The following is a 26,182-nucleotide window of genomic DNA, read 5'->3' on the forward strand; positions in this document are numbered from 1 at the left end:
ACAAAGCATGTGCTTAACATTGAGCAAGCAAGGATTACTCATGTGCTGCAGAGCGTTAAGAAGTCACTTTCTCCTCACAGCACAATCAAGTTGAAGACTTGACTAGAGAAAGACTAGGTTAAAAAAAAAGATGGACCCTCATTCTCCAGAAAAACAAGGGTGAACGCAGCTGTCTAAGCACTGTGAAAACTATTGTAAAACCTGAATGGTGCTAACCATACTACCTTTATGAAGGCAGAGTCTTTCTCATCCTGAAAATTACTGTATGTGATAGTCTTGAAGCAGTTTAAAGCAAAAGTCCAAAGTTCCTAGTACTCTACTGCTTTCAGATTCCAGCTTTCAAGCAGATCAGCTTATTAAAATGTGGCATGAGTTGGAAATATATCTATTAAAAGAAGGGAATCAGGACTTTGTCAGGAGGTCATTCTGAAGCTTTTCCAAGCGAGTTTCCAATAGAGAGCACTATATAGTTGTATTTTGGGAGTTTTTTTAAAAAAACCCTGCAATATATTACTTTATTTAAAACTCAACAAAGTGGTGATATTTTAAAATAATACTTGGGCAAACAAACCCTTGGCTGTCTGATAGTACAAATTTCTGGTTCCACTCAGGAAAAAGTAATTATGTAAATGTTTTACATTTGTTATAGTGCTATACCATGTGCATGGATCCAGTGTGGTGGATGTTGCAGCCTACATGCAGCTTGGGGCAGAACTAGATATGCAAAAAATAGCTACAGGAATATTTCTTGTCCTGTGAAGTTTACTCTGGTTTGGTTTGACCTCTTCACTGGTATGCGCCCAATTTCCTTGCTGCAGAATGTGAGGAAAGTCACAGTGGTTTATTTTACGTTTTGGACTAACCTATTGGCTCAGTAGTTTGTCCATCTAATTCCCTGTCTTGTCCCTGAGCTGGTTTTCTTGCCAGTGTGCCTTACGAGGAAAACGGTAGTAGTCAAGACTAAATATAAAAATTTAGATCTTGGTCTTTGGTTTCTTTTATCACATGTTGTATAAGGAGAGGATGGTGTCCATAGGTTGAGAACAACAAGAAGGTGAGGTGGAAAGGCTGGGAAAGATGAAGGAATGAGATGTCTTCTTTGATCACAATGTGGTCAGTCCTAATAAGGTGACCTCAACCTTTCCCTCCCTCAAAAGCTAGATTTAATATCAAACAGCTTTTCCCCCCCATTCACTAAAGATGTGGTGTCCAAGAACAGTGTGCCAAGGTGAGGACACACTCTGTGTGTAGCTTGCAGTAGTACTCTTGCACAGAGAATTGCTGCCTCCTTTTCAAATTCTTTCTAGCCTGGAATTTGCCAGAAATTCCCTGACACTGGACACTCAGCTCTCACCCCTTGCCCCTTTTCTCCTACTGTCATTGCTTTTATGTCATCCTTGGTCGAGGCGCCCTAAGGAAAGCTAGGATTTTTTGATCCAGTACCAAGGCCTGGGCAAATTTTGTATGTGTCAGCTTGGTCTCAGAGAATCAGATCACTGGGAAACCCACTTCGGAACACTTCTTGGACCCTTCAAGTTGTCTAAGTAGGGCACAGGTGGGGGTGGGGGAAGCAGTCTTCTCTGATCAGGAAAAAATGAATTATCTGGAATGCTTCTGAGGTGAGTCCTACTCTTGCTGTTCTTTAGCATCTTTTTTTTTTTTTTTTAACCCTCAACTAATGACAAGTGGCGTTCCTCAGGGGTCGGTACTGGGACCAGCACTGTTCAACATCTTTGTCGGCAACATGGACTGTGGGATTCAGTGCACCCTCAGCAAGTTTGCCGACAACACCAAGCCGTGTGGTGTGGTTGACATGCTGGAGGGAAGGGATGCCATCCAGAGGGACCTGGATAGGCTGGAGAGGTGGGCCCGTGCGAACCGCATGAAGTTCAACAAGGCCAAGTGCAAGGTCCTGCACGTGGGTCGGCGCAATCCCAAGCATGACTATAGGCTGGGTGAGGAGTGGATTGAAAGCAGCCCCGAGGAGAAGGTCTTGGGGGTGTTGATTGATGAGAAGCTCAACATGAGCCGGCAGCGTGTGCTTGCAGCCCAGAAAGCCAACCGTGTCCTGGGCTGCATCAAAAGAGGTGTGACCAGCAGGTCAAGGGAGGTGATCCTGCCCCTCTACTTCGCTCTTGTGAGACCCCACCTGGAGTACTGCGTCCAGCTCTGGGGGCCCCAGTACAGGAGAGACATGGAGCTGTTGGAGAGAGTCCAGAGGAGGGCCACGAAGCTGATCAGAGGGCTGGAGCACCTCTCCTATGAGGACAGGCTGAGAGAGTTGGGATTGTTCAGCCTGGAGAAAAGGTGGCTCTGGGGAGATCTAATTGCAGCTCACCAGTACCTGAAGGGGCCTACAGGAAAGCTGGAGAGGGACTGTTTATCAGGGAGTGTAGTGACAGGACAAGGGGTAATGGGTTTCAGCTGAAGGAGGGTCGATTTAGATTAGATGTTAGAAAGAAATTCTTTATTGTTAGAGTGGTGAGGTACTGGAACAGGATGCCCAGAGGGCTTGTGGATGCCCCATCCCTGGAAGTGTTTAAGACCGGGTTGGATGGGGCTTTGGGCAACGTGGTCTAGTGGAGGGTGTCCCTGCCCGTAGCAGGGGGGTTGGAACTAGATGATCTTTAAGGTCCCTTCCAACCCAAACCATTCTATGATTCTATAATCCAGTAAGAGGTGGTAAGACAAAAATGGATAAGTGGCTTCTTAATTTCTATATTGTTTTATCTAAGTCTTTGTTTTTTCTTCAGGCTGACAATGCCTCCTGTTGTTATTCTAGCAAGTATTATTTAGGACAAACTTCACAGTGTAAGTGAGTTTATTTTTTAATTTCCCTTTCACGTAGGTGCCTGCTGTCTCTGACGCGAAAACGTCAGTACCAGCCCTCAGTCAGAGTGCATCTTCCATTCCTTACTTAGCTGCACCTTTTTTTGTTTTTTTGTTTTTCCTCCACACTAGAAACGCTTGCTTTTAAGTCCTGTTTAATTTTCAGTCCTGTTAAATTTTACACCTGCTGACTCTCAGAGCACATGCAGCTGTTCAGGAAATAATTGTTCAGTTAAGAGTATTCTCTCTGTTGAGTTAGTGAATTTATTTGATTCTAGCATCCTGATCATGATTAATTATATGTGTTTTCTAACCAGCTTTGTGCGGCTCCAGCTTTTTTCTGACTGATGTTCTCTGATCATTAGAAACTCAAAAGCCTTTCATGTAAAGCCACTGTGTCAGTGCTGCATTGGAGCAATTCAGTTGCTGCTAACTGATACGGTGCTACCAGTGACTGGTCATCTGATGTGATTGTGTGTACTGAAATAACGTTGTTATGCCTGTGAAATACCTTTTTAAATATAATAATGTGTCATATAAACAAAGAAGTGGGCAGTCAGTGAACAGTAGGGTGCATCAGATAAGTACCAGTAAAAAAACCCCAAAACTAGACAATCTGAAAAATAGTCTTGTGGGTTTTTTGTCCTTCACATTGCAACAAAAAAATCTTACTTGACTTCATTTAGTTGATGAAACTATGCAAAATAGATGAATTACCTGTTGCTTCTCCTTGAGCCTTGTGATGGAGGGCATGTCAGTGCCTATGTCAGGTGTAACCTCTGTGGGATAGAATGTTCCTTTCTGTTGAGGGCCTGTGTGGGAGATGACAATTCAAGAAAATAAGAAAGAATTGACAGAGCAGGGTCTTGTGTGAGGAGGAGGGCCTAGGAGATTTCAGCAAAGGCCAGGGAACAGACATACAAACAGAACTTAGAAAGTGTTTTCCTAGGGACCCAGAGGGACTGTATGCAGTCTGCTCCAAACCAGAATGCTGCTGAAACTTGTTGGACAAGTAGAGAGACTGGAAGGAGTGACCTACCCCGGGAGGCAGTGTGTGTGTGTGTGTCAGGGGAATATGTTTGATTTCACTGTTCTATGAGTTTATTTTTGTCCTTTCTGACCCAGCAGATCTTAGGTTTTTTCTTCTTTCAAAACTTAGTGTGGAATGTAATAAGATACAGCTTTAGAAATTCAAAAGCTTTCGATATGCAAAGTTTAAAGGAGGAGAGCTAGGCCGAGTTTGCTCTATTCATCTCTGCAATCATAAACCCCGCTAGTTTCTTGAGTAACTTCCAGCTTAAACTTTCTCACATGTCACAATGCTAGAAATCTTCATGTATTTCTTCACACAGTGTCTTTCATAAATGCCTCTGTGCTTTTTTTTGATCTCCTCCTTCCCCCTAATTCTTTTTGCTGCCTCCAGTTTCCTCTACTTTGATTTATGAATTTTATTCTGTAACCCTCCCAAACTGATGAATTCTCTTTTTTTATGGGCAATGGGAAAAGCAAAAGGTCTGTCATTTGTATTTACTTGTGAAAATATAAACAAAAAGAAGAGGAAGCTTTGGCAAAGGGGGCAAGCTTACATGTTTCCAGTACAGAGAGTAGCTGAAAGAGCTAAGAGTCAGAGTGGCTAATATTCAAAAACACTATTTCATGGAGATGGAAAGGTGCTTAATATGTTCTCTAATTCAGTTGAATCTTTTTCTTGCATTCCAATGCTTGGCAGCTCCAGCAAATTTGGGGAAAGTGGAAAGTGAGTCCAATAATAATTTCCTATGTTGGTTCTCTGAAGTTTAAGGGTTTGGTGCTGATTGGTGCTTTTGTTCAGGGGATGCGGACAACTCCAGGGTGATGGGGAGGTTTGAAAATAAGATATTTCTACGTAAGATACATTTAGATATAGAAATTTTATTTTATGTATAGTTTCAAGTCTGTATTAGAAGTTCAGTTGCTACTATGCAATTTAATTTTAAATGCAACACACTGTGAGCGTAGTTTCTGAAGGCTGACTGTAATTTTTATGATAGAGCTTTTATACAAGATGATTGCATTTGGCCCAAAACTAGCACAACGGGGTTTCTGTTAGTCTGCTGATTCTCTGCTTTCCTATTACCCATCCATACAACAGTCACTTACAACACATGCACAGTGATTTTTGTTAGATTTCAGAACTTAAAAATGAAAATACCTTGAGCAGGTGACCTGTAAGGAATGCCTGGGCACTAGGGCAATGCTCTCTGTGTTCCATTAATATAGGTCTGTTACTGAAGGATCTGTACTGAATAAACCCATGTTGCTGCTGGGAGTCATGTAGCGCTGCACATGTAGCATTGCCAATACTTGGATAATACTGTTTTGTATAAACCTACATTTCCTAGAGTTATATTTATTGTCACTTTCACTCTTTAAAAAAAGGTTTGCTTTATTGTCCTCATGGTTGAGAAGAAGATTTAAAAAACATTATAAGTGCCTTCTAAAAACAGGATGGAAGAAGAGTAATCCCTACCCCAAACAGTGATATGTGATCACATCAATCTTGGGAACACACTCATGATTATTCAATGTTTGTGTTGGGCAACTTGATTCAGATGATGTATATAGTTAGAGCAGAGCCCTAACTAGATTATAGCCATTGAATTTTTAGATTTTTAGGAAAAATAATGGTGGAAAAAACTTAGGGGCTTGTTCTAAGATCTCTGACAATTTTCACTGAATATACATTTTGTCCTACAGGCTTTATAATAGCAGGTTACAGCATAACATATATAAAGATTCCATATCACTGACATGATGGTTTATATTATGGACTACTCAGGATATATATAATATTTTTGCTCAGTGATATTAATTCTCTTTTCACGATTTTGTTTAGTACTTCAAAACCTGAGATAGTTTAGCTCAACCCTTTAGGTAACAGCTGTTTGTGCTGGTTTTTTCCTACTTCAATTAGGCTTTTGTTCTTCACAGAAATGACTGTTAAAAGACTTTCTTTTATCTGTATAGAGCTACTTTGTACTATTTTTAGCTTATTCTCCTTTGTGTAAGCAAGTAAGTTATATTTAACTGCTACTCAAGTAATGTAGCTTCTCAAAGTACAGAAAGTGACAACCTTTTATGGTGTAATAAATCCTGTATTAGTCAGAATCAGGTTACTTTTGAATTCCCAGAAAAAGTGCTTATGGAATGCTGTGAAAGTCTCATATAATTGGTGAGGTCTTTTTCTTGCTATTAAACATTTGTAATTTTCCAATTAAAAACAAGTGCTTGGAGAATGCTAGGACATCTGTGTATTTTAACTGAGCAGGATTGTTTTGAAAATAACATACAAACATCTCAATTTTTTTTTCATCATTATTTTTTGAGAGTAACAAGTACCATTTCACCACCTGTACTAAACAGACTTCTTTATCTCCAGATATTAGCCTGCATTCTGTTATTGCTGGTCATAGCGATATGATGATGTGGGAGCTTGGAAGCAAATCTTTTAGAGGATTCTGTGTTGACGGGTTCCATGAGCAGCTCACACAGACATGGAACCACATTGACAGAATCGTCTCACTGCATGTTTTATTAGAAAACACTGTCCTATATTATCTGCATTCTAAAAGACTTTTAAAATCTGAGTAGTCTCTGAAGAATAATATAAAGGGACCTCAAGTATTTTGCATTTGCATTCTAGCTGCTCTGCGAATAGATAAGGTTTCTCACTTTCCTGTGCTAATAACACTAACAGTCCTGTCTTTCCATCGTTGCTGCTAATTATTATTTATTATTAATACAGCTGTACAGATGTGAATTATTGCTGCCTCTCATTATTTTATGTTAAAGTCTGTGGGATTTAGTGTTCATCTTAAATGGCCAGTTTCTGGAGCCATTTGATTGGAATCAGAGCAAGGGAAGTCCTGGCACTGATTGCCTTCTATGATAAAATGTCTGGATTTGTGGATGAGGGGAGAGCAGTGGATATCTTTTACCTCAAGCTTTTGACATTCCCACAGAATTGCTATATTCAAGTTAGGATGTTACAGTCTGGATGGGTGGACAACTAGATGGGCCAATAACTGTTTTGATGGTCAGGCTCAGAGGGTAGTGGTTAATGGATAGCTTTCTAGCTGGAAGCAGGTAACAAATGCTGTACCTCAGGGGTCTATACCTGTTTAAAGCCTTTATCAGTGAGGCAATGTCACGTTTGCAGATGACACCAACTGGGGCGACCGGTTGATGTCTTCAAGGGCAGAGCTGCCATTCAGGGGAACCTACACAGAGTAAGGGAATTGACCAACAGGAACCTGATAAAATTTAACAAGGATGAACACAGAGTTCTGCACCTGGAAAGGAAGAACCCCCTGCAATGGTACAGGCTGGGAGGCAGCTTGGCAGAAAAAGACCTGGAGGTCTTGTAGCCAGCAAGCTGCACATGAACCAGCCATGTGCCCTGACAGCTAGGAAAACCAGCAGTATGCTGAGTTATATCAATGGGACCATAGCCTGTAGCTTGAGGGAAGTGATGGCAGTCATTAGACACCTGTAATACCATGTCTAATTTTTCCCCCCATCCCTGGTCCAAAGAAGACAGCTATAAATTGGATTGAGTTCAGAGGTAGCCTGCAAAGGTTGTTGGGGGCTGGAGCGCAAGTGCTGTGAAGAGAGACTGAGGCTTGTTCAGGCTGGAAATGGGGAGTCTTTGAGGGGATCTAACAGCAGCTTTCCAGTGCCAGTAAGGAGCTTATCAAGGAGTTGGAGCTGGGCACTTCACAGTGGTGTGTGGCAGGAAGACAAGGGGCAATGGGTCTAAGTTGAAACAAGAGATGTTCAGACTGGACGTAGGTCCCATGAAGACAGTCAAATGCGGCAACAGTTTGCCCAGAGAGGTTGTGCAGTCTCCAATCTTGGTGTTTTAAAGACCAAATTGAATAAAGCCCTGAGCAGTCTAGTCTGATCTTACAGCTAACCCTGCTTTGAGCAGGAGGTTGCACAAGACCTTTCCTGAGGTCTTCTCCAGTTATGATACAAAGAAAACGAAAACATAAATTAAAAAAAATAAAAATATTTCTATCTTTGTCCATTTCCTGTGTACTTTCAAGGTGTTTATCAACCATGCATTTTTGTTGAGGGAGGAGTGGTTGTAAAATGTTTTATCCAAAGAACCTCTGCTGCCTTGCTGATGCTTTAAGTAAGAATGATTTTTCTATTTAAGTTTATATTTTAAGTACATATGAAGATGGTTTTCAGGTTATCAATCTGGTCACATGCAGATGTGAGCAGAATGTCCTTTTGCTGTTTGGCAGGCAAAAATTGGGACTTGACAGCAGCTTTGAGTGACTATGAGCAGCTCCGGCAGGTACACACCGCCAACCTGCCACAGGTGTTCAATGAGGGCAAATACTACAAGCAGCAGGAGCCAGAGCAGCCTCCCCAGGTGACGAAGGCTGAGCGGCCCTGCCTGCAAAGGCAGGATGACATTGCTCAAGGTAAGAGCTCTTCTCCAGGGCTTTTGTGGACAAGAAGCTTTCCAGCTTGCCTGCCTGCGAGTTGTGCTTCTCTGCAAGGACTTGGAAGTCATTTGTCATCAGCCTGTGAACTGTCATTGTGATGGGATTCACAGAGCTGCTGCTGGACCCTATGTTTCACGTGTTTCAGTTGTCATGAGCTTTGCCTCCATTCTGCAAGTTATTTTTTTAATGTGTGATTAAAATACAAAAATACGTTGTTCCCTAAGCAGTCCTGTGGTACGTATGAAAGGAATTAGAGAGCATCACAGACCACTATTGTATGTAGTTTTCTATATTTATTGAGACCAAAAAAGGTTAAAAAAAATCCATGTTTCAATCTTTGCATTCTTACTCACAGTATGTGATTAGGGTGTATGAAATCTATGAATAACTTTCAGCTTTAAAATTTTGTTCTTTTATGGTTCCACAGAAGAAAGGACAACCTCCTATTCCCTGCCAAACAGAAACTGAAACCTTAAGAAAAATGAGTCAGCTACCTCTAGCAGTTGATTTCCAGTACAGGATGATAAGCATTAGAATTTACTTTTTTGTTTGCAAACCTTTTATAGGTTTTATTTCAGATCTCTCTCTCTGACTGTTGGAATGTTTGTTTGGGCTTGGTTTTTAAATTAATTTATCAAAGAACTCTATTTTGCACCAAAATATATCTACAGGTCTGACAGCTTGTCATGTAGGGAGGTAATACCACTAGCTTGGTGATGGCTTTCTATGCAATCATTAGAAGGAACAGAAAGTCTTCCCTTCTCCTGCTGGCTCTTCCCTCTTATTAAACAGGAAATGGCATCAGTACTTAGGAGTGTCAGTAAAGCTTTCTTAAAATTGATAACTTCCATCGGTAGAAAAGGAACTGTAGTGCTTCTTATGACTCCTTAAAAGCAATGAATACAAACAAAGGGAGGAAGACTAGCACACTGTAGTTGATAAAACTGTGTCCCTTCATCCTCTTCAGGATATTGCTCACTGTAAAATTCCATATTGTTAAACTGCCCAGTTTACCCTGAAATGGCCATTTGATATTTTAGTGGGTGTAGTAGGTAGTGTGGGCTAAGTCTGGCTTTAAATGCCTGGACTGACAGTAAGTTTGTTACCAATTCAATGCATAACGGACTTCTTCACGATCAGAGAGCCATCTCTGACTGAAATGTGAAACTGGAGCGAGGAGGATGTTCAGGGAGGAGCAGAGAAGGGAAAGGAGGGTCTTGTTATGGGCCAGGTGCTTGCAGTGGAGGATGCAGCCAACAGGTGAGGGCTGGACCGTGGTGCAAAGGGGTGAAGAAGTGGTAGCAAGGGGACGTCAAATGGAAATGCTATCCTATACTTCAGTTCCTCTGTTTAAAAGTGATATTTTGTCCCTTTTCTAACATTCTAATGCTTATTTTGCTTCAGTGACTCTTTACTGTTCCTTATACAGCATTTTTCCTTGGAGAAATTCAGTAAATTATAAGATAGTAGCTCATAGTTGTTTTGATAAAATAATCCATTCTTTTGTACCAAGCTTGTTAATTTCATTATTGTTTTTGAAGTATGTATTGTTTCTTGGATCAGTATTTTAGAAAACATATATGCATAAAAACTGAGTTTGTTGAAACTGCTTTCAGGTAGATCGTTCTGAGATTAAAACAGTATGACACGTTTGATATGAAGTGATTGTAGAATGCTGGATTTTTTGATTCCTGAGAAGTCAAATTAAAAGTTCAAAACATTAACTGATTATCATCTGTCTGCCAGTAAATGTTTCTTTGGATGCATCTTTGGAAACTTTATATACCTAAAAAGAAATTGATAGAAATACTTGTCTTTCATATCTCATTACTTTTACTGTTCATCTATTTCGCTAGAAGGAGAGTGAAGTTCTTGTGTCTTGCCATAGGATCCATGGTAAGAGCTAAGCAATCTTTTACAGTAGGGAAATAACCCAAAAAAGGTAACAAACAAGGAGTGGGATGAATTCCTAAGTTAAATGAACGGGTTTTTGCCAAACTTGGTGTTGACTGGTCTTTTATGCAGTCTTACAGGCTATAAATATCTTTTTGGTTTCTCTACAGAAAAGCGTCTTTCCAGAGGTATTTCTCATGCCAGCTCAGCCATAGTCTCCCTTGCTCGTTCACATGTAGCAAATGAGTGCAGCAATGAACAGTTTCCTTTGGAGATGCCCATCTACACATTCCAACTACCAGACCTTAGCGTGTACAGTGAAGATTTCAGAAGCTTCATTGAACGTGACTTAATTGAGCAGGCAACAATGGTTGCTTTGGAGCAAGCAGGTGGGTAAATACTTCAGACGTCAGCAGCTGGGCAGTCTGACATTTTGGTTGACATTTCTAATCATGCTTCATTTCTGGAGTTTGCGCATCCTGCATGGGAAATAAATGCCAGAGAGTAAAAAGGAAATGGCTTTTTGTGGCTCTTTACAAAATGACACGTACCCTGATTCTCTATTTCTTTTAAAACATTATAGAAAAAGCTGTCAAATATACTTAATAAAGCAAAGAAATTGGGGGAGGAAGGAAAGGAGGACTGATGGGAAAGTCATGCAGTAGAGAAGGACGTGAGTCTGGGTGGTCAGAGGGGATTGGTACTTCCAGTTCTTGTGAGGAAGTTACATTGCAATGACTAACAAAGGAAACATCTTCAAGTTCTGTTGCAGCTTGAGAAAATAGTTTTTAAATATGTATTTTATGTATTGATTATTATTTTTCTAATAAGAAACTGAATAATTTAATACTTCATTATTGCCATGGAAAATAATTGAAAAAATTTTAAAATTTATTTTAATTCAGATTTATTAGTAGTTTAAAGTTTTAAATCAGTTTTGAAAGATGTAGAGAAATGTATTTAAAATTAGTATCTGTGCCTTATGATATAGCAAATGTATTAATGAACACATCTATACAGTGAAATGCCGAACTCTGGTGATACAAAGGAGTAATAAAATCAGATTTCATGGCTGCCTGTGGAATATCAAATAACAGTTGCTTTTTTCTGTTGATTGCTGGACTAGCTTGTGTGACACTATGTATTCATCTGAGAGTTCATTCTCGGAACATGGTGCATAGTCATACTGTGTGTGTTGAAACTGATAAACTGTTGCTTGCTATTGATCAGGGCACTACATCATAGTATTTAGGCAGGACCTCTGCTAGTCTGGTGTCACACTGAGTACTTATCAAGTATCTTTGTATGCTCTTTTTTTGGCTTTGGTATTTGAAAAGCAAGATAGATAATAGCATCAAACAGTAAATACTTAAGGAAAAAAAACCCACCCCCAAACACAAACAAACCAGCCAACCCACATCCAAACAGTATTCAGAAGATCAGGAAAAAATAGCAGTATAAAATAATGCCGGAATGCTACCAGGCAACTATGAAGTATGAAAACTGTCAGTCACCTATCAAGAAAATATTTCTAGTTTCACGAGGAGCCAGCTTACACAAGGAAAGGAAAAAAACAAGATGGCTCTTCCTCTGGTAGCTCTGCCAAACACTCCAAATTCCATAGGGCTATCAGAAAATACCTTGCTGTAGTATCATTGTTGACCTGTCTGCTTCAGTGGAATTACAGCCTTTAGAGTCAGTTAATGCAAGAGTACAAACTAGAGAATCACAGTGGTTTTCTGATCTTAAAATCAGGGACTATGTGAATTTAGAGCTGACATCTTCTAATTCATACAGAGCTGGCTGGCTATGAATGTGAGATAGGGCTGCAGAAACTACCAAGTTTTCTGCCTCTTAGCATTCCTCTCTCAAATCTTTCTGAAAATAGACTAAATCATTTAGTCTTTCCTTCACATTACATTAATTAGGGCAATAAATTGACTCACACTGGAAATGTCCCTTCCTCCTCAGAGCCTCTTGCATCTGGAAAGAAGGGTGTTTTGACCATTTGAAGTGCTTGTGGTTTTGACTGCAGGTATTCTTGTTGTCCACGTAGACTTAGTTTACTTATGTGAGCATTTCATTTAGATAAACTGGAACTTCCTGGGAAACACTTCTTTAGTTCAAGTTAAACAGATCAAACAGTGAATGTTTAAGAAAATCGTGTATGACTTCATGTAAAGTGACCTTTTGTCTCTATTTAAGACATAAATATATTCAGTTTCCTTTTATTTCCTGCCTATTTTAGACATATTGTTGTCTGATATGAAGAGAGAGAATTAATAAGAAAGCGACTTAGCATTAGACATTTTATTGTATCCTACCAACAGGGCCCAGTTTGACTATGGTTTGGTCAATGACATAAAAAAATAACAGGTAATGTGCATTCCCTGCAAAGGGCCTAAAATCTATTTCAGAACAAACCCCATGAAGGACAGTAGCTTCTGTAGCGCGCATTGGCGATATTGTTAAAGGAAAAGAGAGGTGTGTGTGCTTGAGTTTGAAGGCATGACTTTCAAGAGAAAGAGAAAAAAAAAAAGCTGATTAGGCAAAAGGAGGAGGAGCTTTATTGGGAACATAGAGCAGCTTCCTACTCACAAAGCATAGATTGGGAGAGCAAAATTACTATTAACAAACTGTCACATGTGTTGTCTGAAGTGACCATATGAGCGGGATGTCTATAAAAGCCTGTAAAGTTTTTATATTCTCTTTTTATATGCTGAGGCACTTGATACCATTTCAGCTCTGTGTGAAAGGATGTTCAGGTTACATCCTACCTGTACAGAAACTCAGAGGAAAATTCCTGATTTACTCAGAAATACTGTGTGAGATTATAAAGGAAAGGCCCAGATAAAGGCAATATGATTTACTCATTCTCTGCTGCTGCAGCGTATCCTCTATTCTTTGTGTGATTGCTTTCTGAATATTTCTTTTAGAGGATAGAATTCACTACATTCATAAAAACATTTTGGGGTTTTGTGCATCTTAAACTCAGCCGCTTGTTATTGCCTCACTTGGAGGGAGGTCAGCTTGTGAGTAATGTGCCGACTGATCTCTGAGTGCTCTTGCAGTAATCAGTGTGGTTCTTCAACAGAGGATGGCTCAGATGGTGATGATATGAAATGAAGTCTGTGTGAAAGGAATTTTATTCTAAATATTATTCTAAATATTTTGCTGCAGCAAGTTGATTTTCATTATATACATGTGTTCCCCTGTGTGGTGTTAATGTGTAGGCTGACACAAAGAGAGATATTATGAAAACTTCTTCTGCTGTACTGATGAGTTAAAAAACCTGTAGTATAGGCAGAAGAATGGCTGGTCTAACACAGTGTTTTAACAAAAAGAAAAAACGTTTCTGTTGTAGTGCTGAAATATAATTCAGTACAAAAATTAAAAGTAAACTCTCTGAACCTTCAAGAAAATTGCTTTCCTACACTTTTCTTTCTGTGCTCAGGTGTTTTCTATGAAGCGTATTATACAGCTACAGGCAGAGTAAACAGTAAACATTGTTAAGCCTGGGTTTCACATCCCCAAAAGCAAATCCACCAAAGTTCTGGAAATGTTTGATTTCAAACTGTTAAAAACTAAGCTTCGTTAAAGAAAAAATGATGCCATTTCAGGTTGTAGAATTCTTATCCCAGGATTTTTAATAGATTTTCACACAGTATATGCAGGGTGCTGGGATAGGAACCATTGTAATTACAAGAGAACTGTGTTAATTTCCTGCTTTCCAAGCTTTGAAATGCATGCTTGTGTAATTCAGTTCTATATGAATGACAAATGTTGTATCACAGAGTAGGATGAAATGCAATAATGTCATAGAAAACTGTCTGTCTCAGGTTATGAAAGAAACAAATGAAGAAAACCAGTGCTGCTGGGTCTGCAGTTACCTGCAGATAACTGAGTTCAGTATCAGTTGTCTGCAGCCAGTTAGGCCTAGTCATATATTTCTGTGCCATCTTATTTTATGATCTTTGATTTGCATTCTGGTCAGTAGCTTCTGTGACAGAGTCTGTGTTGCTTATGCATCAAGCTAAAAGAGAAGCATTTACTTGATTGCTCAGTTTTACTTATTTCTACATGCACAGTTCAACATGCCATTTCAAGGGCATCAGTAAATATGAATAGCCTTGCAGATGCTACTGCGAAGCTGATTTCATCATCTAGACTAAAAGAGAGAGCTCCTACGAGAAGGTCTTTTCTTTGAGGTACAGAAAATGTATTGGTAAATGCTTTATTTATTCACGTATTTTAAAGAGTAAGCAGTGAATGATTAATATAAGCCCACGTAGACAATCTGTTCTTGTCATTTTCTTCACGTCAATACTTGCAAGTACACATTTATTGTATGAAAGGACTAAAAGTAAAAATAAACAAACAAATCCTCTTAGCCAGTCATATAAGAAACACATAAAGCATGGAAATAGCTCTGCTGAAATCTGGACTTGAGGTTCCTACACCCATTGCTAATTGCCTGACTCTTCTCAGTGGGCTGAGTAATCCTCTGTTGACTTAGCCAGTCAGTCCTGTGCACACCCCAGAGCAGTTGCTACTGTTGGATTCCAGAGGGGAGTTGGTGAGTGTTTAGGGTGAACCATTGCTTTGAGAATATATGGAGTGTCCAGAATTAGACTTGCTTTGGAAGTTGAAAATGTTATCCAAAGGTGGATTTGTGGAAACACGATGTGCTGGAGAAATGAACGAAAGGCTGGTTTTAGCCTAATTTCTTAAGGAAACTGAGATTGTGTCAGCAAGCCATCTCTTAAGATTGTATTTGTAAAATTTAACTCTGCCCATTTCAAACATATTTGTGAGTAAGCTTTTACAAGTTTCATGGAAATAAGCAACTAGCTTATTTTTAGTATTTCCATAGAAGAAAAAATTGCAATGTGAATATTGTTTATTAAACACTACAGAAGCCACATGGGCAAGAATGCCCAACCACAAATACAAGAAAAGCCATCAGAAATCTCACCTTTAGCCACACGTAGAACAAGCACGGGAAACCAGACATTAAGTCCCACTGTGCACAGATGGACTTGTTTTCCTCAGTGAGATGTCTACTCTGTCAGTGTTTCTGAGGAGTTGGCCTAAGACTGATTTACTTAGCTGTATGAAAGAGCACTGTTAAGAGCACAGTGAAATGTGTTGCAAGACAATCACACTCAAGTCTAAGGTAAAATTGTAGAAGCTGACACGACACTTCACACTTTTTCCCATCTATAACCATCCTTGTTTTTCTCTTAATGTGTATTCCATTTTTTCTGTAAGAATTCTGACTTATTTTTGGTACGATAAATGCACAGTGGTGTTGCAGGCAAGAAACCAGCTGTGCCTTGGAGGCAGTGGTGTGCAATCCAGCTTTGCAGTGAAACTTCAACCACATTGAATGATATGGAGCTTGAGAGGGGACTCATCCTTTGTAGCATCTCCTTTCATCTGTCAAGAGAGAGTTAGAATTAAGTTGCTGTTGACAAAGTCATTGTAACTTTTTGGTGGTTAATTCCACTAGAAAAATCCCAAGCCATTTAGTTTATTAGTAGCTTAAACCAGAAAAAAGAAAATACAGACTGGAGAAAATGAAGAGGAAGGAAAGGATTTATGCAGAGTTTCTACAGAGGTTCTTCAGTATTATTTAACCTCATGTTGGTTTTGAATTTGATTGGTTTGTATGTGTACCACCAACCTTGTGCATGTTTGGGCAGCGAATACTTTATAATGGGCCTTAATAAGCTGGAAGGCAGCTCTGTATGAGCACCTTTATGGGATAGTCATAAATTACAATAATTGCTGTTGCATATTTTTATCTTCTTGTTTATACTGGTAATTGAGTTTTGCATAGAGGACATCATGCTGCCTGCTTTCTTACCTTCTATAGTACCAGTACATAAGGCATCAGGGGCTGATATGGAAAGCCAAGCCTGGCCCCTGTTAACGTTTGAAATGCATTCTCTGGTCTCTGCTGCCTTCTTTTTGAGCCATTCAGGTCATATAACAATCTAGAATCCTCTTTGATCATTTCCTCCCATAAATCCTGCGGCAAGAAACAATACACCTGTAGATTGTCATACAGTATGGATGCTTATGAAAATAACACTTAAACCACTTAAACCTTTCTAGCATCTGTTAATAATACTCCAATATTATGAACATTGTTGGGTAAAACCCATGCTTTAAAATGTGTCTTATTTCCTTTTCCTCAGATACTGACTCTTTCAACCTAACAGTTGCATAAGGCCAGCTTGTATTCATGCCAGCAGTTGTAGTGGGTTTACAATAGGGTAGCTTTTGATGTTTGCACCTTGTCCTGGGAGCCATCAGATACTAGATTTTTAAGTAGCAATATTGTCTGTTTTCTAAAATTTGCAAAACGTTCTCTGAGATTCAGTTCACCATTTTTTCAGGGAATACAAGATCTATATCTGGTTCTGTATCAGAATGATTGATTCTTGTTATAGGCCCTGCGAACAAGGGAGCAGGGGGAGCCAGTACATGCTTTGTATTGTAAGTCTGATACACACTATGTAGTGAATGACTAGGATAATACCAGAGTACAGAAATAGTTGGCAATCTTCAGCCACAGAAGATGGTAGAATCTGTTAACATTTCTTTTGAGTTTGCAGCTGAAGTCTTAAATATCATGCAAAGAAAGGGCAATATGGTGGGCTTCTGTCTGCCTCCCTGATTGTATGTTGCTAGGTCATAGACTTGGCTAGGACTTTTAATCTTCATCTAAAATTAAGGTCAAATTTTAGAGTACTAGAAAATGGCTATATTAATTATCAGAGTATTTTTGCTGTAAAACAACAGATCAATTTCTTGAAATTGTGTTATTTAAGATTAAATAGATTTTGTAAGTAAGAAAGAAGCAAGATCAGGTAGGAGACCAACAGAGGGAGGGAGAGTGAGAAATGGGTCTAGTTTGCCCATAAATATTGTCTTATCAAAGCAGACAGAAATAAGCCTGAGGTAGAACTGTTTCCAGTTTTCATTTAAACTCCACTTTCCTGTTGTTTCCCTAAAGGGATCCACTGCAACCACTAGATTTGAAAAATGAAAATGCACCACTTTTTATTTTTGTTATAACGCAATGCATTTCTGCTATTTTTTTTTAGTCAGCCATAAGCTTTGTGATGTTAACCAAGCCCACAAACATTTTTTTGCATAATCTACTTGAAAGCAGATCACTTTTATAGAAACTGCTTGTTATTCAAAAGAGTCATAAACACCAGACTTTGACATTTATTACCAATAGCTGCTAGTTAATCTGCAAAACAATACCATTCATTATTCCCTTAAGTCCCCATGGTCTGTCTGTTTTAGGTCTTGTAACTGTGCTTTAAGCAGCACCTTGCTATAACTTATTACTGAATATAATATTGCCAAAACATTCTGCAAAAAACAGGTGGCAAGTTGTTATTTTGCAGCCTGCAGAGACAGGAGTTGCTAAAAATAACAACTTGTTATTTTAAATTTATCTTTCCCAAAGGCTGTCCAATAGCACTTTAAATTAAGCTTCTTTAATGCATAGTTAATTTAGAACACTCTAAGCCTAGTCTGAAATGTTGGGCATTTGCAAACTAGCTGCTAAAATCATGTGAGGATTACCAAATGTACTTAGTTATTGATCTGCTGTGCATCTTTAGAGTATAGTAACTCTCAACCTATACTGACTAACTGTAATTATGTCATTCTTAGTACTGGAACAAGTAATTGGGGTCACGTGTTCAAATATCTTTATACTAATTTTTTGCACAATACGTATTACCTGTCATTATAAATAAACTTCAGTATAATTTTGTAATGAAAACATATTAATGGAGAAAAGGTTTTTTTCATTGTTTGAACTTATTTCTGGTTTGGGGATTTAACCTTAAATGGAATACTGACTGTACAAATACAGACATTATATTTCCTCTTAGCTTGCAAGTAAAGGAATCGGGGGAGAAAAAGTCTGCAGAAGCGGACAAAGAAAGAAATGGAGTCACCATAGGCTGCATTATTCACTCAATTATTTAATTGTGCATTAACCCACAGACTTTCCAGAAATCTTGTGAAATATACCAGCTCTACTCATCATTGTTAATCATCAGCTCTTCCTTATCCCCAAAGATGTTAGGCAATTGGTCACATTCTCTTTCTTTATATTAGAAATGTTCACATGACTGTTTAACCAAGACTTAACACTGCAGTAAGCTACCACACAGCACCCTGCATGCCAGGAATTATGAACTTCCAGTGTTGGCTTTGGCACTGATACTCTTCAGGGGTTTATTTGCTTCATCTAGATACATCAAATATCTGTCCTCTCATCTTGCCTTTTTCATAATCCATCTCTTTTTTTATAATCTAAAACATGCTTCATGTAGCAATGATGAATAAGTGGTTCTTTACATGTTCTCAAAGAGAAAAGCCACATGCTATCCTAGACCTTGGGCTATGTGTCTGGTCTCATTTCAAGTCTTTGGTAGTGCAGCTGTTGATTTTAGTAGGTCTAATCATGATTTACTATGGTAAATGAGAGGAGAATCAGCTATTGAAACAATCCATCTGTTTGAAACAATAGTAGTTTACTTAATAAACTTCACTAACAATAAAGTATTTTGATTAACACATACATATTACTTTTGTCCTTTGAGACTTTATTACTGTAACATAATCTGCCAATGTCAGTTATGTTTGGGAACTGATACCAAGACTCATGATGGTATTTAGGCAATGAACTCTTTGGAAATCCATCCCTGTATGCAGCATATGAGAATGGGAGATGCAAATTACTTAAAGATGCTTTCTTCTTATTCCAAATACAAGTAGGGAATAGTTAAAGTTTATCTGCCTCTTATTTCTAATCTTTTCAGTTTTCACTTCTGACATTGCATTTAAGTTTATTTGGCAGAAAGGATGTTCATGATTAACCTTCAACATCACACATCATCGCTGTGTGCCCGTACACAGTACACATCCTATTGTAGTATCCACTCCACCATTTTAATAGATGCTTTCTTTTCAGGACGACTAAATTGGTGGTCCACAGTGTGTACAAGCTGTAAACGTCTTCTTCCTTTGGCTACAACAGGTGATGGAAACTGCCTCTTGCATGCTGCATCTTTAGGTAAGGGAGAGTCTGTACGTGAAACCTGCCAAAAATATTTGCCGCTTTTCTCTATCCCCAGCAAAAGCTCATAAAAACACATGGGATGCAAAGACCTTCATGAAAAGCCTGGTTCTGAGCAATATATGCTTCCAATTTCACTGAAGTATTGTTTGCTTTAGGCATGCTTGAGGGATGAAGGTAAAATTTTATCAGGTTATAAAAGAAGTATAGTTGGAACAATATCAAAACCCATATATCATAAACACCAGTGATTTGCATTTTCCTTACAGACCCCAATCTAACAGCTCTGGAACAGGCAAATTCCAGATACTTCTGCTGGATTGTCCTCATTGTGAGTGAGGAATTGCATTTATTCCCTGGCTTTTGTTAAATAGTTCTCTTGCTGTCACCTCTCTTGGTTCCTTGCAGAGTTTAAGTATATGGGAAACAGAGTTTGGGGTGAGTTAAAATAGTTTCCAAATGATTAGTAATTGTTAATACAAGATCCTTGAAGCCTTTCTTCAAATCAAATAAATAGAAACCTGTGACACTGAAAGTCTTTGATACACCTTCTATGTCCTAACCAATTATGAGGAAACTTTTTTTTTTGGTTGCAGTTGCTAAAATCTTCTACCACTGGCACTCCAAAAGGTGATTTTTTAAAAAACACTGGGATTTTTAGTATTTTGAAGAGACTTTTCTTTTTGAAAGTAGTAGTAAGAAAAGAGCTTTTGCTGTTTCTAAGGATCCTTTTATCTTTGTCCACTTCATTTTTAATTAGGAGGAATTGTATATTATTTACAGCAAATGTTCAGAGTACTTTGACCTGCAAAGTCTTAAACAAACATATTTAATGCCAGCAGCTGACAATATGGTAATTGAAATATTGCTGTATATGGGCATGTGTCTTGGTGAGAGCTCTGCTCTCTTTTCATTTAGGTTACCATTCTCAACTACATGAAGACGTTTTATTATCTTAAAATTAGGTTGAAAGCCTGTGGCTGGTTGTATTTTTAGACTTCAGCCATCTTGAATGCTCATCTCTTTATTTGGACGTTGAAGCCAAAGGAAATTTGCCATCGTGTTGTGTGAGAGTTGGAGGCCTTTGGGTGTCGGTATCATCTGTGATTCACAAAAGTGCCTGCAGTTGTCATTAGCATTCTTGTGTCTGCAAGCTCTGTTGGCAACTACAGCTAAAACCAACCTGTGCACTGAATATTCCATTGCTTGCAGCAAAGTTGAAGTTGCCTGCAAGCAAACACTGAAACAACCCATATCCTTAGTCATTCCTTAATCAAAGTTTAAACTCTGTTAGAATTCCCTCTTGTTTTTCAGTAGCCTATCTATATTGATTGTTTCTTTAGGAAACCTTAAAAATAATGAGTGAATTATTTGCCAAGGAGAATTTTAAATAATGTAAAAGCTATGCTTCTTTTGCTAATAGAGCAGTATTAATTGTATTAGTACTTACTGTTTCTATTTCACTGTAGCTGCTTTAAAACTGAATCTTCTTGTGCTACTTTAGGGATGTGGGGATTTCATGACCGGGACCTTGTTTTACGTAAAGCACTCTATACTATGATGAGAAGTGGAGCTGAAAAGGAAGCACTGAAAAGAAGATGGAGATGGCAACAGACCCAGCAGAATAAGGAGGTCTGTATGGCCTAAAGTCAGTCTTGTTGATATCATTTAGGGTCAAAAGCATTCTTCTGAAGTTTGGTGTGAAAGTTTTAATTGCTGTCAAATCTCTTGTGCTTCCATTTTGCATGGGGAAAGAGATACTTGTATTTAGAATTTTTGTATCAGAATGCAAATGCATTTGTAGTTTTGTGTGCATAAAACCACACAGTTTTGTGCCTACAAAGGTCTAGGATGAGTTTGGAACCTGTAGAAAATTTCGGACTGCAAAATTAAATGTACAATGTAGCTATCACCAGCATTATAAAATGAGAAAAGAAAAGGAAAAAGAAAACGCCATTTAGGAATGATTCCCCAGAATGGTGAATTGGAATTCTTAGAGCTGTGACCAAATACTGAGTTGATGTTTTTTAACTATAAAATCAACTGTAGATTTGGCTTGATTTAATTAAAAACTGTACTTCAGCATGTAGTATTTTCTGAAGATGTCTGTGCCTAAAAGCTCCAATTTCATGAGTAATGCTGAATGCAGTCAAGTGAATATGCTTAAATGTTTGTGACTTATTCGTAATCTGCCTTTTGTTGGCAGCAGTCAGTGGGCATACAGCTGAGCTGTGACTGACTCAGCTGCTTCAGGCTACCTGACAGCACAGGGGCACAGAAGCACTTATATACCCTTTCTGCTCTTGAACAGAGGGAGAAAGCATCACCTATCTGCCCAGGAGGGCATTCGTAGTAGTTCCATATATTGGGGAAGAAAGCAGACCTCCAGAAATGGGCAGTAAAGCATGCTGACCATGGTTGCAAGGAATTCACGTGGGTATGAATAACTGGAGCACTGCATTAGCAGCAGCAGCCCCACATCTAGGAATGTAATCCAGTGTACAGTTAGTGGTTTAGGTCTTTTTGAATAAGTTGATATTCTTTCACCTGAATAGAAATGTGGAACCGTTAATGGTCCAAGATGTTAAACCATATCATGTATGAAGCTCAAAATAAGTTAGTCGTAAATACTACTACAGAACTCTCCTTACCTTTTATACCAGCATAATTGTAAAGGTATTTCATTCTCTCCCATAGTCAGGTTTAGTGTATACAGAAGAAGAATGGGAACGGGAGTGGAATGAACTGCTTAAACTGGCATCAAGTGAGCCTCGTACACATTTCAGCAAAAATGGAGGCACTGGTGGTGGGTAAGTTTGGAGTACAACAAAATCTTTTCGTTTTTATTCTCACGAGGAAAACAATACAGGTGAATTAAGATGTTTACAGGACCGTCAAACTGCCTTTTCCACTGGTTGTGATTTTTTTCCATGGTAGAATCTAATTATCTAAACATCCCATTATAATATTTAGCACTTCGATTAAGTTTCCTTGTACAGTTACCACACTAACTTGAGGTTACTTTGCATCCAAGAGAGTCTGGATGTCACAAATACAAATTTCTTGGTTTCTGGAACAAGCATGTTGGCAGTAACACTTAGCTTCAAGGACATGAAGTGCCTCGTCTCGCTGAAGATATGTAGCTTTTGGTTTGAGGAAGACTTAGCAGAAAGATAGCCACTGCTCAGGTATTTTCACTAAAACATGGAATGACAGAATAACACTACATCTTCTAATAGCATTCTAGAAGAAAGTAGTTTGTGCCCAGATATTACTTATTCTGTGCTTTAGCACAGCTTTACTGCCATCTTCTCATAGTCATACATTTACTTCAGTCCTTTTTTTGCTTTGTAGTTCAAACAGAAAATCTTCAGAGAGATCTTTTTTGAGGGCAAGTCACCAAGTAACTCACATTTTCTACTTTCAAAATGCTGTTAACCCTAAACATACAGGGGAAAAAAAGTAATATTTTTGGTATTAAAGCTAAAGATTATGTATTTGGATGCAGCGTCTTTTTAAACAGAAAGTAGAATATCAAGTTATACTTTGTAGTTTCATGAAACCCTTCTGAAAATCAATATGCTACTTCAATCTTTGAACAATTATAAAAAACTTTAACTAAGAATTATGTAATTAATACTGCACTGATAGGAACAGTTGCCCTTTCTTTGACTTTTCAAGCTTTTATTAAACCCAATTAACATAAATAGTGCTCTCAAAGGCAAGATTTAAAGATTTGGGGGGGGGGGTGTTTGTTTGTTTGTTTTCTGAATTAAACTGATTCACTATCATCCCAGTAAAGTTTGTTGATGTTGGAATGTTCTGCATAGGGTATGTCTGTATTTCGAAGAACCACATCAGATTCTTTTCTTACCTAATCTCATCTCTGTTTATCTAGATTGATTCCATAAGACTATGGCTGATTGCAGGTACTTTGATTACACTGTGCAAAGCTGCAACATTTGCCAGTTACTACCCAGTGCTAACAGGCAAACAAGGAAAGAGTGTTTTCTTGAAGACCTGCTTAATAGGCATGTTTAATACTCAATTTAGTAGCATTTTAGTCAATTAGCTTATAAACAGTACCAGAAAATGTGATGGTTGCAGGGAAAAACGTAGTACTGTCTACTGCCAGCATGCATTTAGTTTAGATATTTAGAAGCTACTGGAAAAAATGGATAGAAACATACTGGTGAAAAAGTTTGGGATTAAATAGTATCTACAACATTTAAATACCCCGATGTACATGCAGTATCTGCTTTAAATAGCTGGTATGATAGAACATCCCTCCCTTTCAGTGCAGTTGTTCCCAAAGTATAGGATTTTTGACCAGCCTTAAGAGTGCAGAAGCTTTAGTTTTTGTGTCTCGTGTTTATCACTAAAAATATTTAGTGTTTGTTTACTCAGTGCACGTTTTTCTCTAGCTACTGTTTCCCCGAGAAAAAATCACATGTGGTGATAAGTAAATTGACAAAATAAGGCATTCAACACAATGAGAGTAATAAAATTTTTAGAATATATTCTCTGGGCTTTGAAAGAATATTATATTTTCCTTTTAACCCTGTGATGTCTAGGACAGGTAATTCTGCTAATGCAGGAGGACATTGTTTAGAAAATTGTCACCCATAATGGGTCTCATTTTCTTTTATTTTGGGGCTAAAAATATAGATTGGTTTTCATTTCACTCTCTAGTTTGTTTCCTATGTTTGTAGATATTTTCCTGTTGATACGCTTTAGTTTTCTAATGCAGTTCAAGTCATATTTCTGTTACATTTGGCCATTCACCACCCATTTTCTCTGTTCTTATTCTGTTTCATTCTGTACGTTTCATGCACTATGTAGTTTCAGTATATACCAGTTAGAGATGTCCTCAAATCTTGCATTTGCCACTCAACCAACCATCTTTAGCTTTAGTTCCTAGATACTTAAACAGGGACTATCATTATTACATAAAGAATTAATTTAAATTGTTTTTAATGATCTCATCATGGTTTGCATTTATCTTTTTTGCAAATCAAAATAAAGTAAGGATAAATAGACAACAGTTAGTTTTTCCTTTAAAATAGTGAAAGAGGAATCAGGCAAGAAATGTAGCCTATTAAATATGTAATTCTCTTTACAATCATTCCAAAGACTGCATGAACGTGACAGAATGAATTATTTTCTTAGTTTAATGTACCCATGTTCAAAATAGAGCCCTTGAGAAGAAAAAGGAATATCAAAATAGTATTTCTGAGATGCGGTATATTCTGTTCTCTAGTTAGGTACTGTCTTAAGAAAGCTTGCAAATTAGTCTTTGAATTGTAGATGAGGCCATTCTCCTTTGGTGTCAGAATTACCTAGAGCTCAGAAGTTGTATCTGCCTCAAAAGAATTCAGTGACAAGCTTAAGTCTGGAATTATGCTGCCTCATTCGCCTGCAAGTTCCTTTTAGTTATTTTTCAGAGTAGACTACATGGAAAGGAGATCAGCAATTGTTGCTAAATCTTCAAAGATTTCTTCTTTGAGAGCACTCTTGTTCTGAGGCTTGGAAGTTAGGAAAAAAGAAAAAATAAAGGGAATACATAAAACTTGGTTCTTAAGTTCTTGTTTCCAACATGTAAAATCCTTCAAGCACTAAAGCAGAGCAAACTAATTAACTATGAAGCAGATTCCTGGTTTGAAACAGGCTTGCACATCTTTCTATAAATGTAAAAAAATAAATTTCAGGTTAACATAACTGTTTCATTTATCTACATTTACAAGCAAAACCAAGGTACTGAATTGAAGCAACTGCTTTGAAAAAAGGAAAATTACTTGCACCCTCTGTTTTTAAGAACCTAACTATTGCAGTCCTGCTAAAGAGAAAATTCCAGCCCATTCCTTCATTTTGCAGACTATTGTCAGTCAGAGATTTCAAAGCCTGTTCTAGTGCTAGATGGAATATCGCTGCTGTTACTCACTTCTTGAAAACCTAGTAGTGCTGAAAGCTAGATGTCGTGGTGTGACCCAATACAGATTTTGAACGTGGATTGTATTTTTATTTAGTATTAACTGTCACCTTCTTGCTAGCTGTTTCATATGCTGTTGGCACTATCTATTAATAAAGTCAAGTGACTTTAAATGGGGAAGGAGAGGGGGAATATTGCTGTAATCTTCCCATGTGTCATTAGAGTTTTATTTAAGGCAGAAAACCAGAGCATTTGAACAGGAAGTATCTCTCAAATGCCTGTAATCTCTGAGGTTTTGGACTTGGCTAGCTATTCAGAGTAAATCAACATACAATTCTTGATACAAACCACTGCGTCCATCAAAGACCCTCATCTTGTGGAGGATTTAGTTTAGATGAATTAACAGAGACATTGCTTTAAAACTATTTTATTTGATCTGGTTGTCTATTATAGGAGTGCTATTCCTTTTTAACTGTTCAGTACGTGCAGCCGTTATAGGGTGCAGATAGAAAAAGGTTCATTGTAACAGTATATTTTTTCCTTATTAGCTGAAGTTTCTGATGGCTAATAAATCTTTTCATCTGGCCTATTTTCAGTTGATGTAAGTAGTACTTAAGCAAAACGCAGCCTGCAAATAATCAAATTGCCGTGGTGGTTCAAATACACTAGTTCAGACAGCCCTTCAGATCTGAAAACAGTGGCTATTCTACAGACTCTAGAAAGAGAGAAAATTCAAGGCAAAGGAGGGATCAGAATTATGTCATCATAAAATTAAGTACTAGTACCTACATAGTGATTGGGGTTTTCCTTATTTAACAAGTTTTTGTTGAATTCGAGCTATTTCCTATTTGACAGATGGTGGCATCTCACATGCCACAGATGATGTTCTACACAAAAGCATGCATTCCCGCACAATTA

The 26,182-nt window shown here is 38.1% G+C and overlaps 1 protein-coding gene across 8 annotated transcripts in view; it reads left to right on the top strand.

Annotated features, from left to right (window-relative positions):
• The window catches only part of OTUD7A (OTU deubiquitinase 7A), a 146,513-nt gene that overhangs the window by 93,101 nt on the left and 27,230 nt on the right, over positions 1-26,182 (top strand). For 7 of the 8 annotated variants that reach the window (XM_054837210.1, XM_054837211.1, XM_054837208.1 and 4 more), the window contains 5 exons: positions 8,121-8,303; positions 10,391-10,609; positions 19,231-19,332; positions 20,840-20,967; positions 22,033-22,145. In XM_054837210.1, coding sequence (XP_054693185.1) covers positions 8,121-8,303; positions 10,391-10,609; positions 19,231-19,332; positions 20,840-20,967; positions 22,033-22,145 — 745 coding nt within the window. The remainder of the gene's footprint in view (positions 1-8,120; positions 8,304-10,390; positions 10,610-19,230; positions 19,333-20,839; positions 20,968-22,032; positions 22,146-26,182) is intronic. The other variant, XM_054837214.1, reaches the window with a different exon arrangement.

Source organism: Grus americana, chromosome 10, assembly GCF_028858705.1.
Source record: "Grus americana isolate bGruAme1 chromosome 10, bGruAme1.mat, whole genome shotgun sequence".
NCBI classification, from domain to species: Eukaryota; Metazoa; Chordata; class Aves; order Gruiformes; family Gruidae; genus Grus; species Grus americana.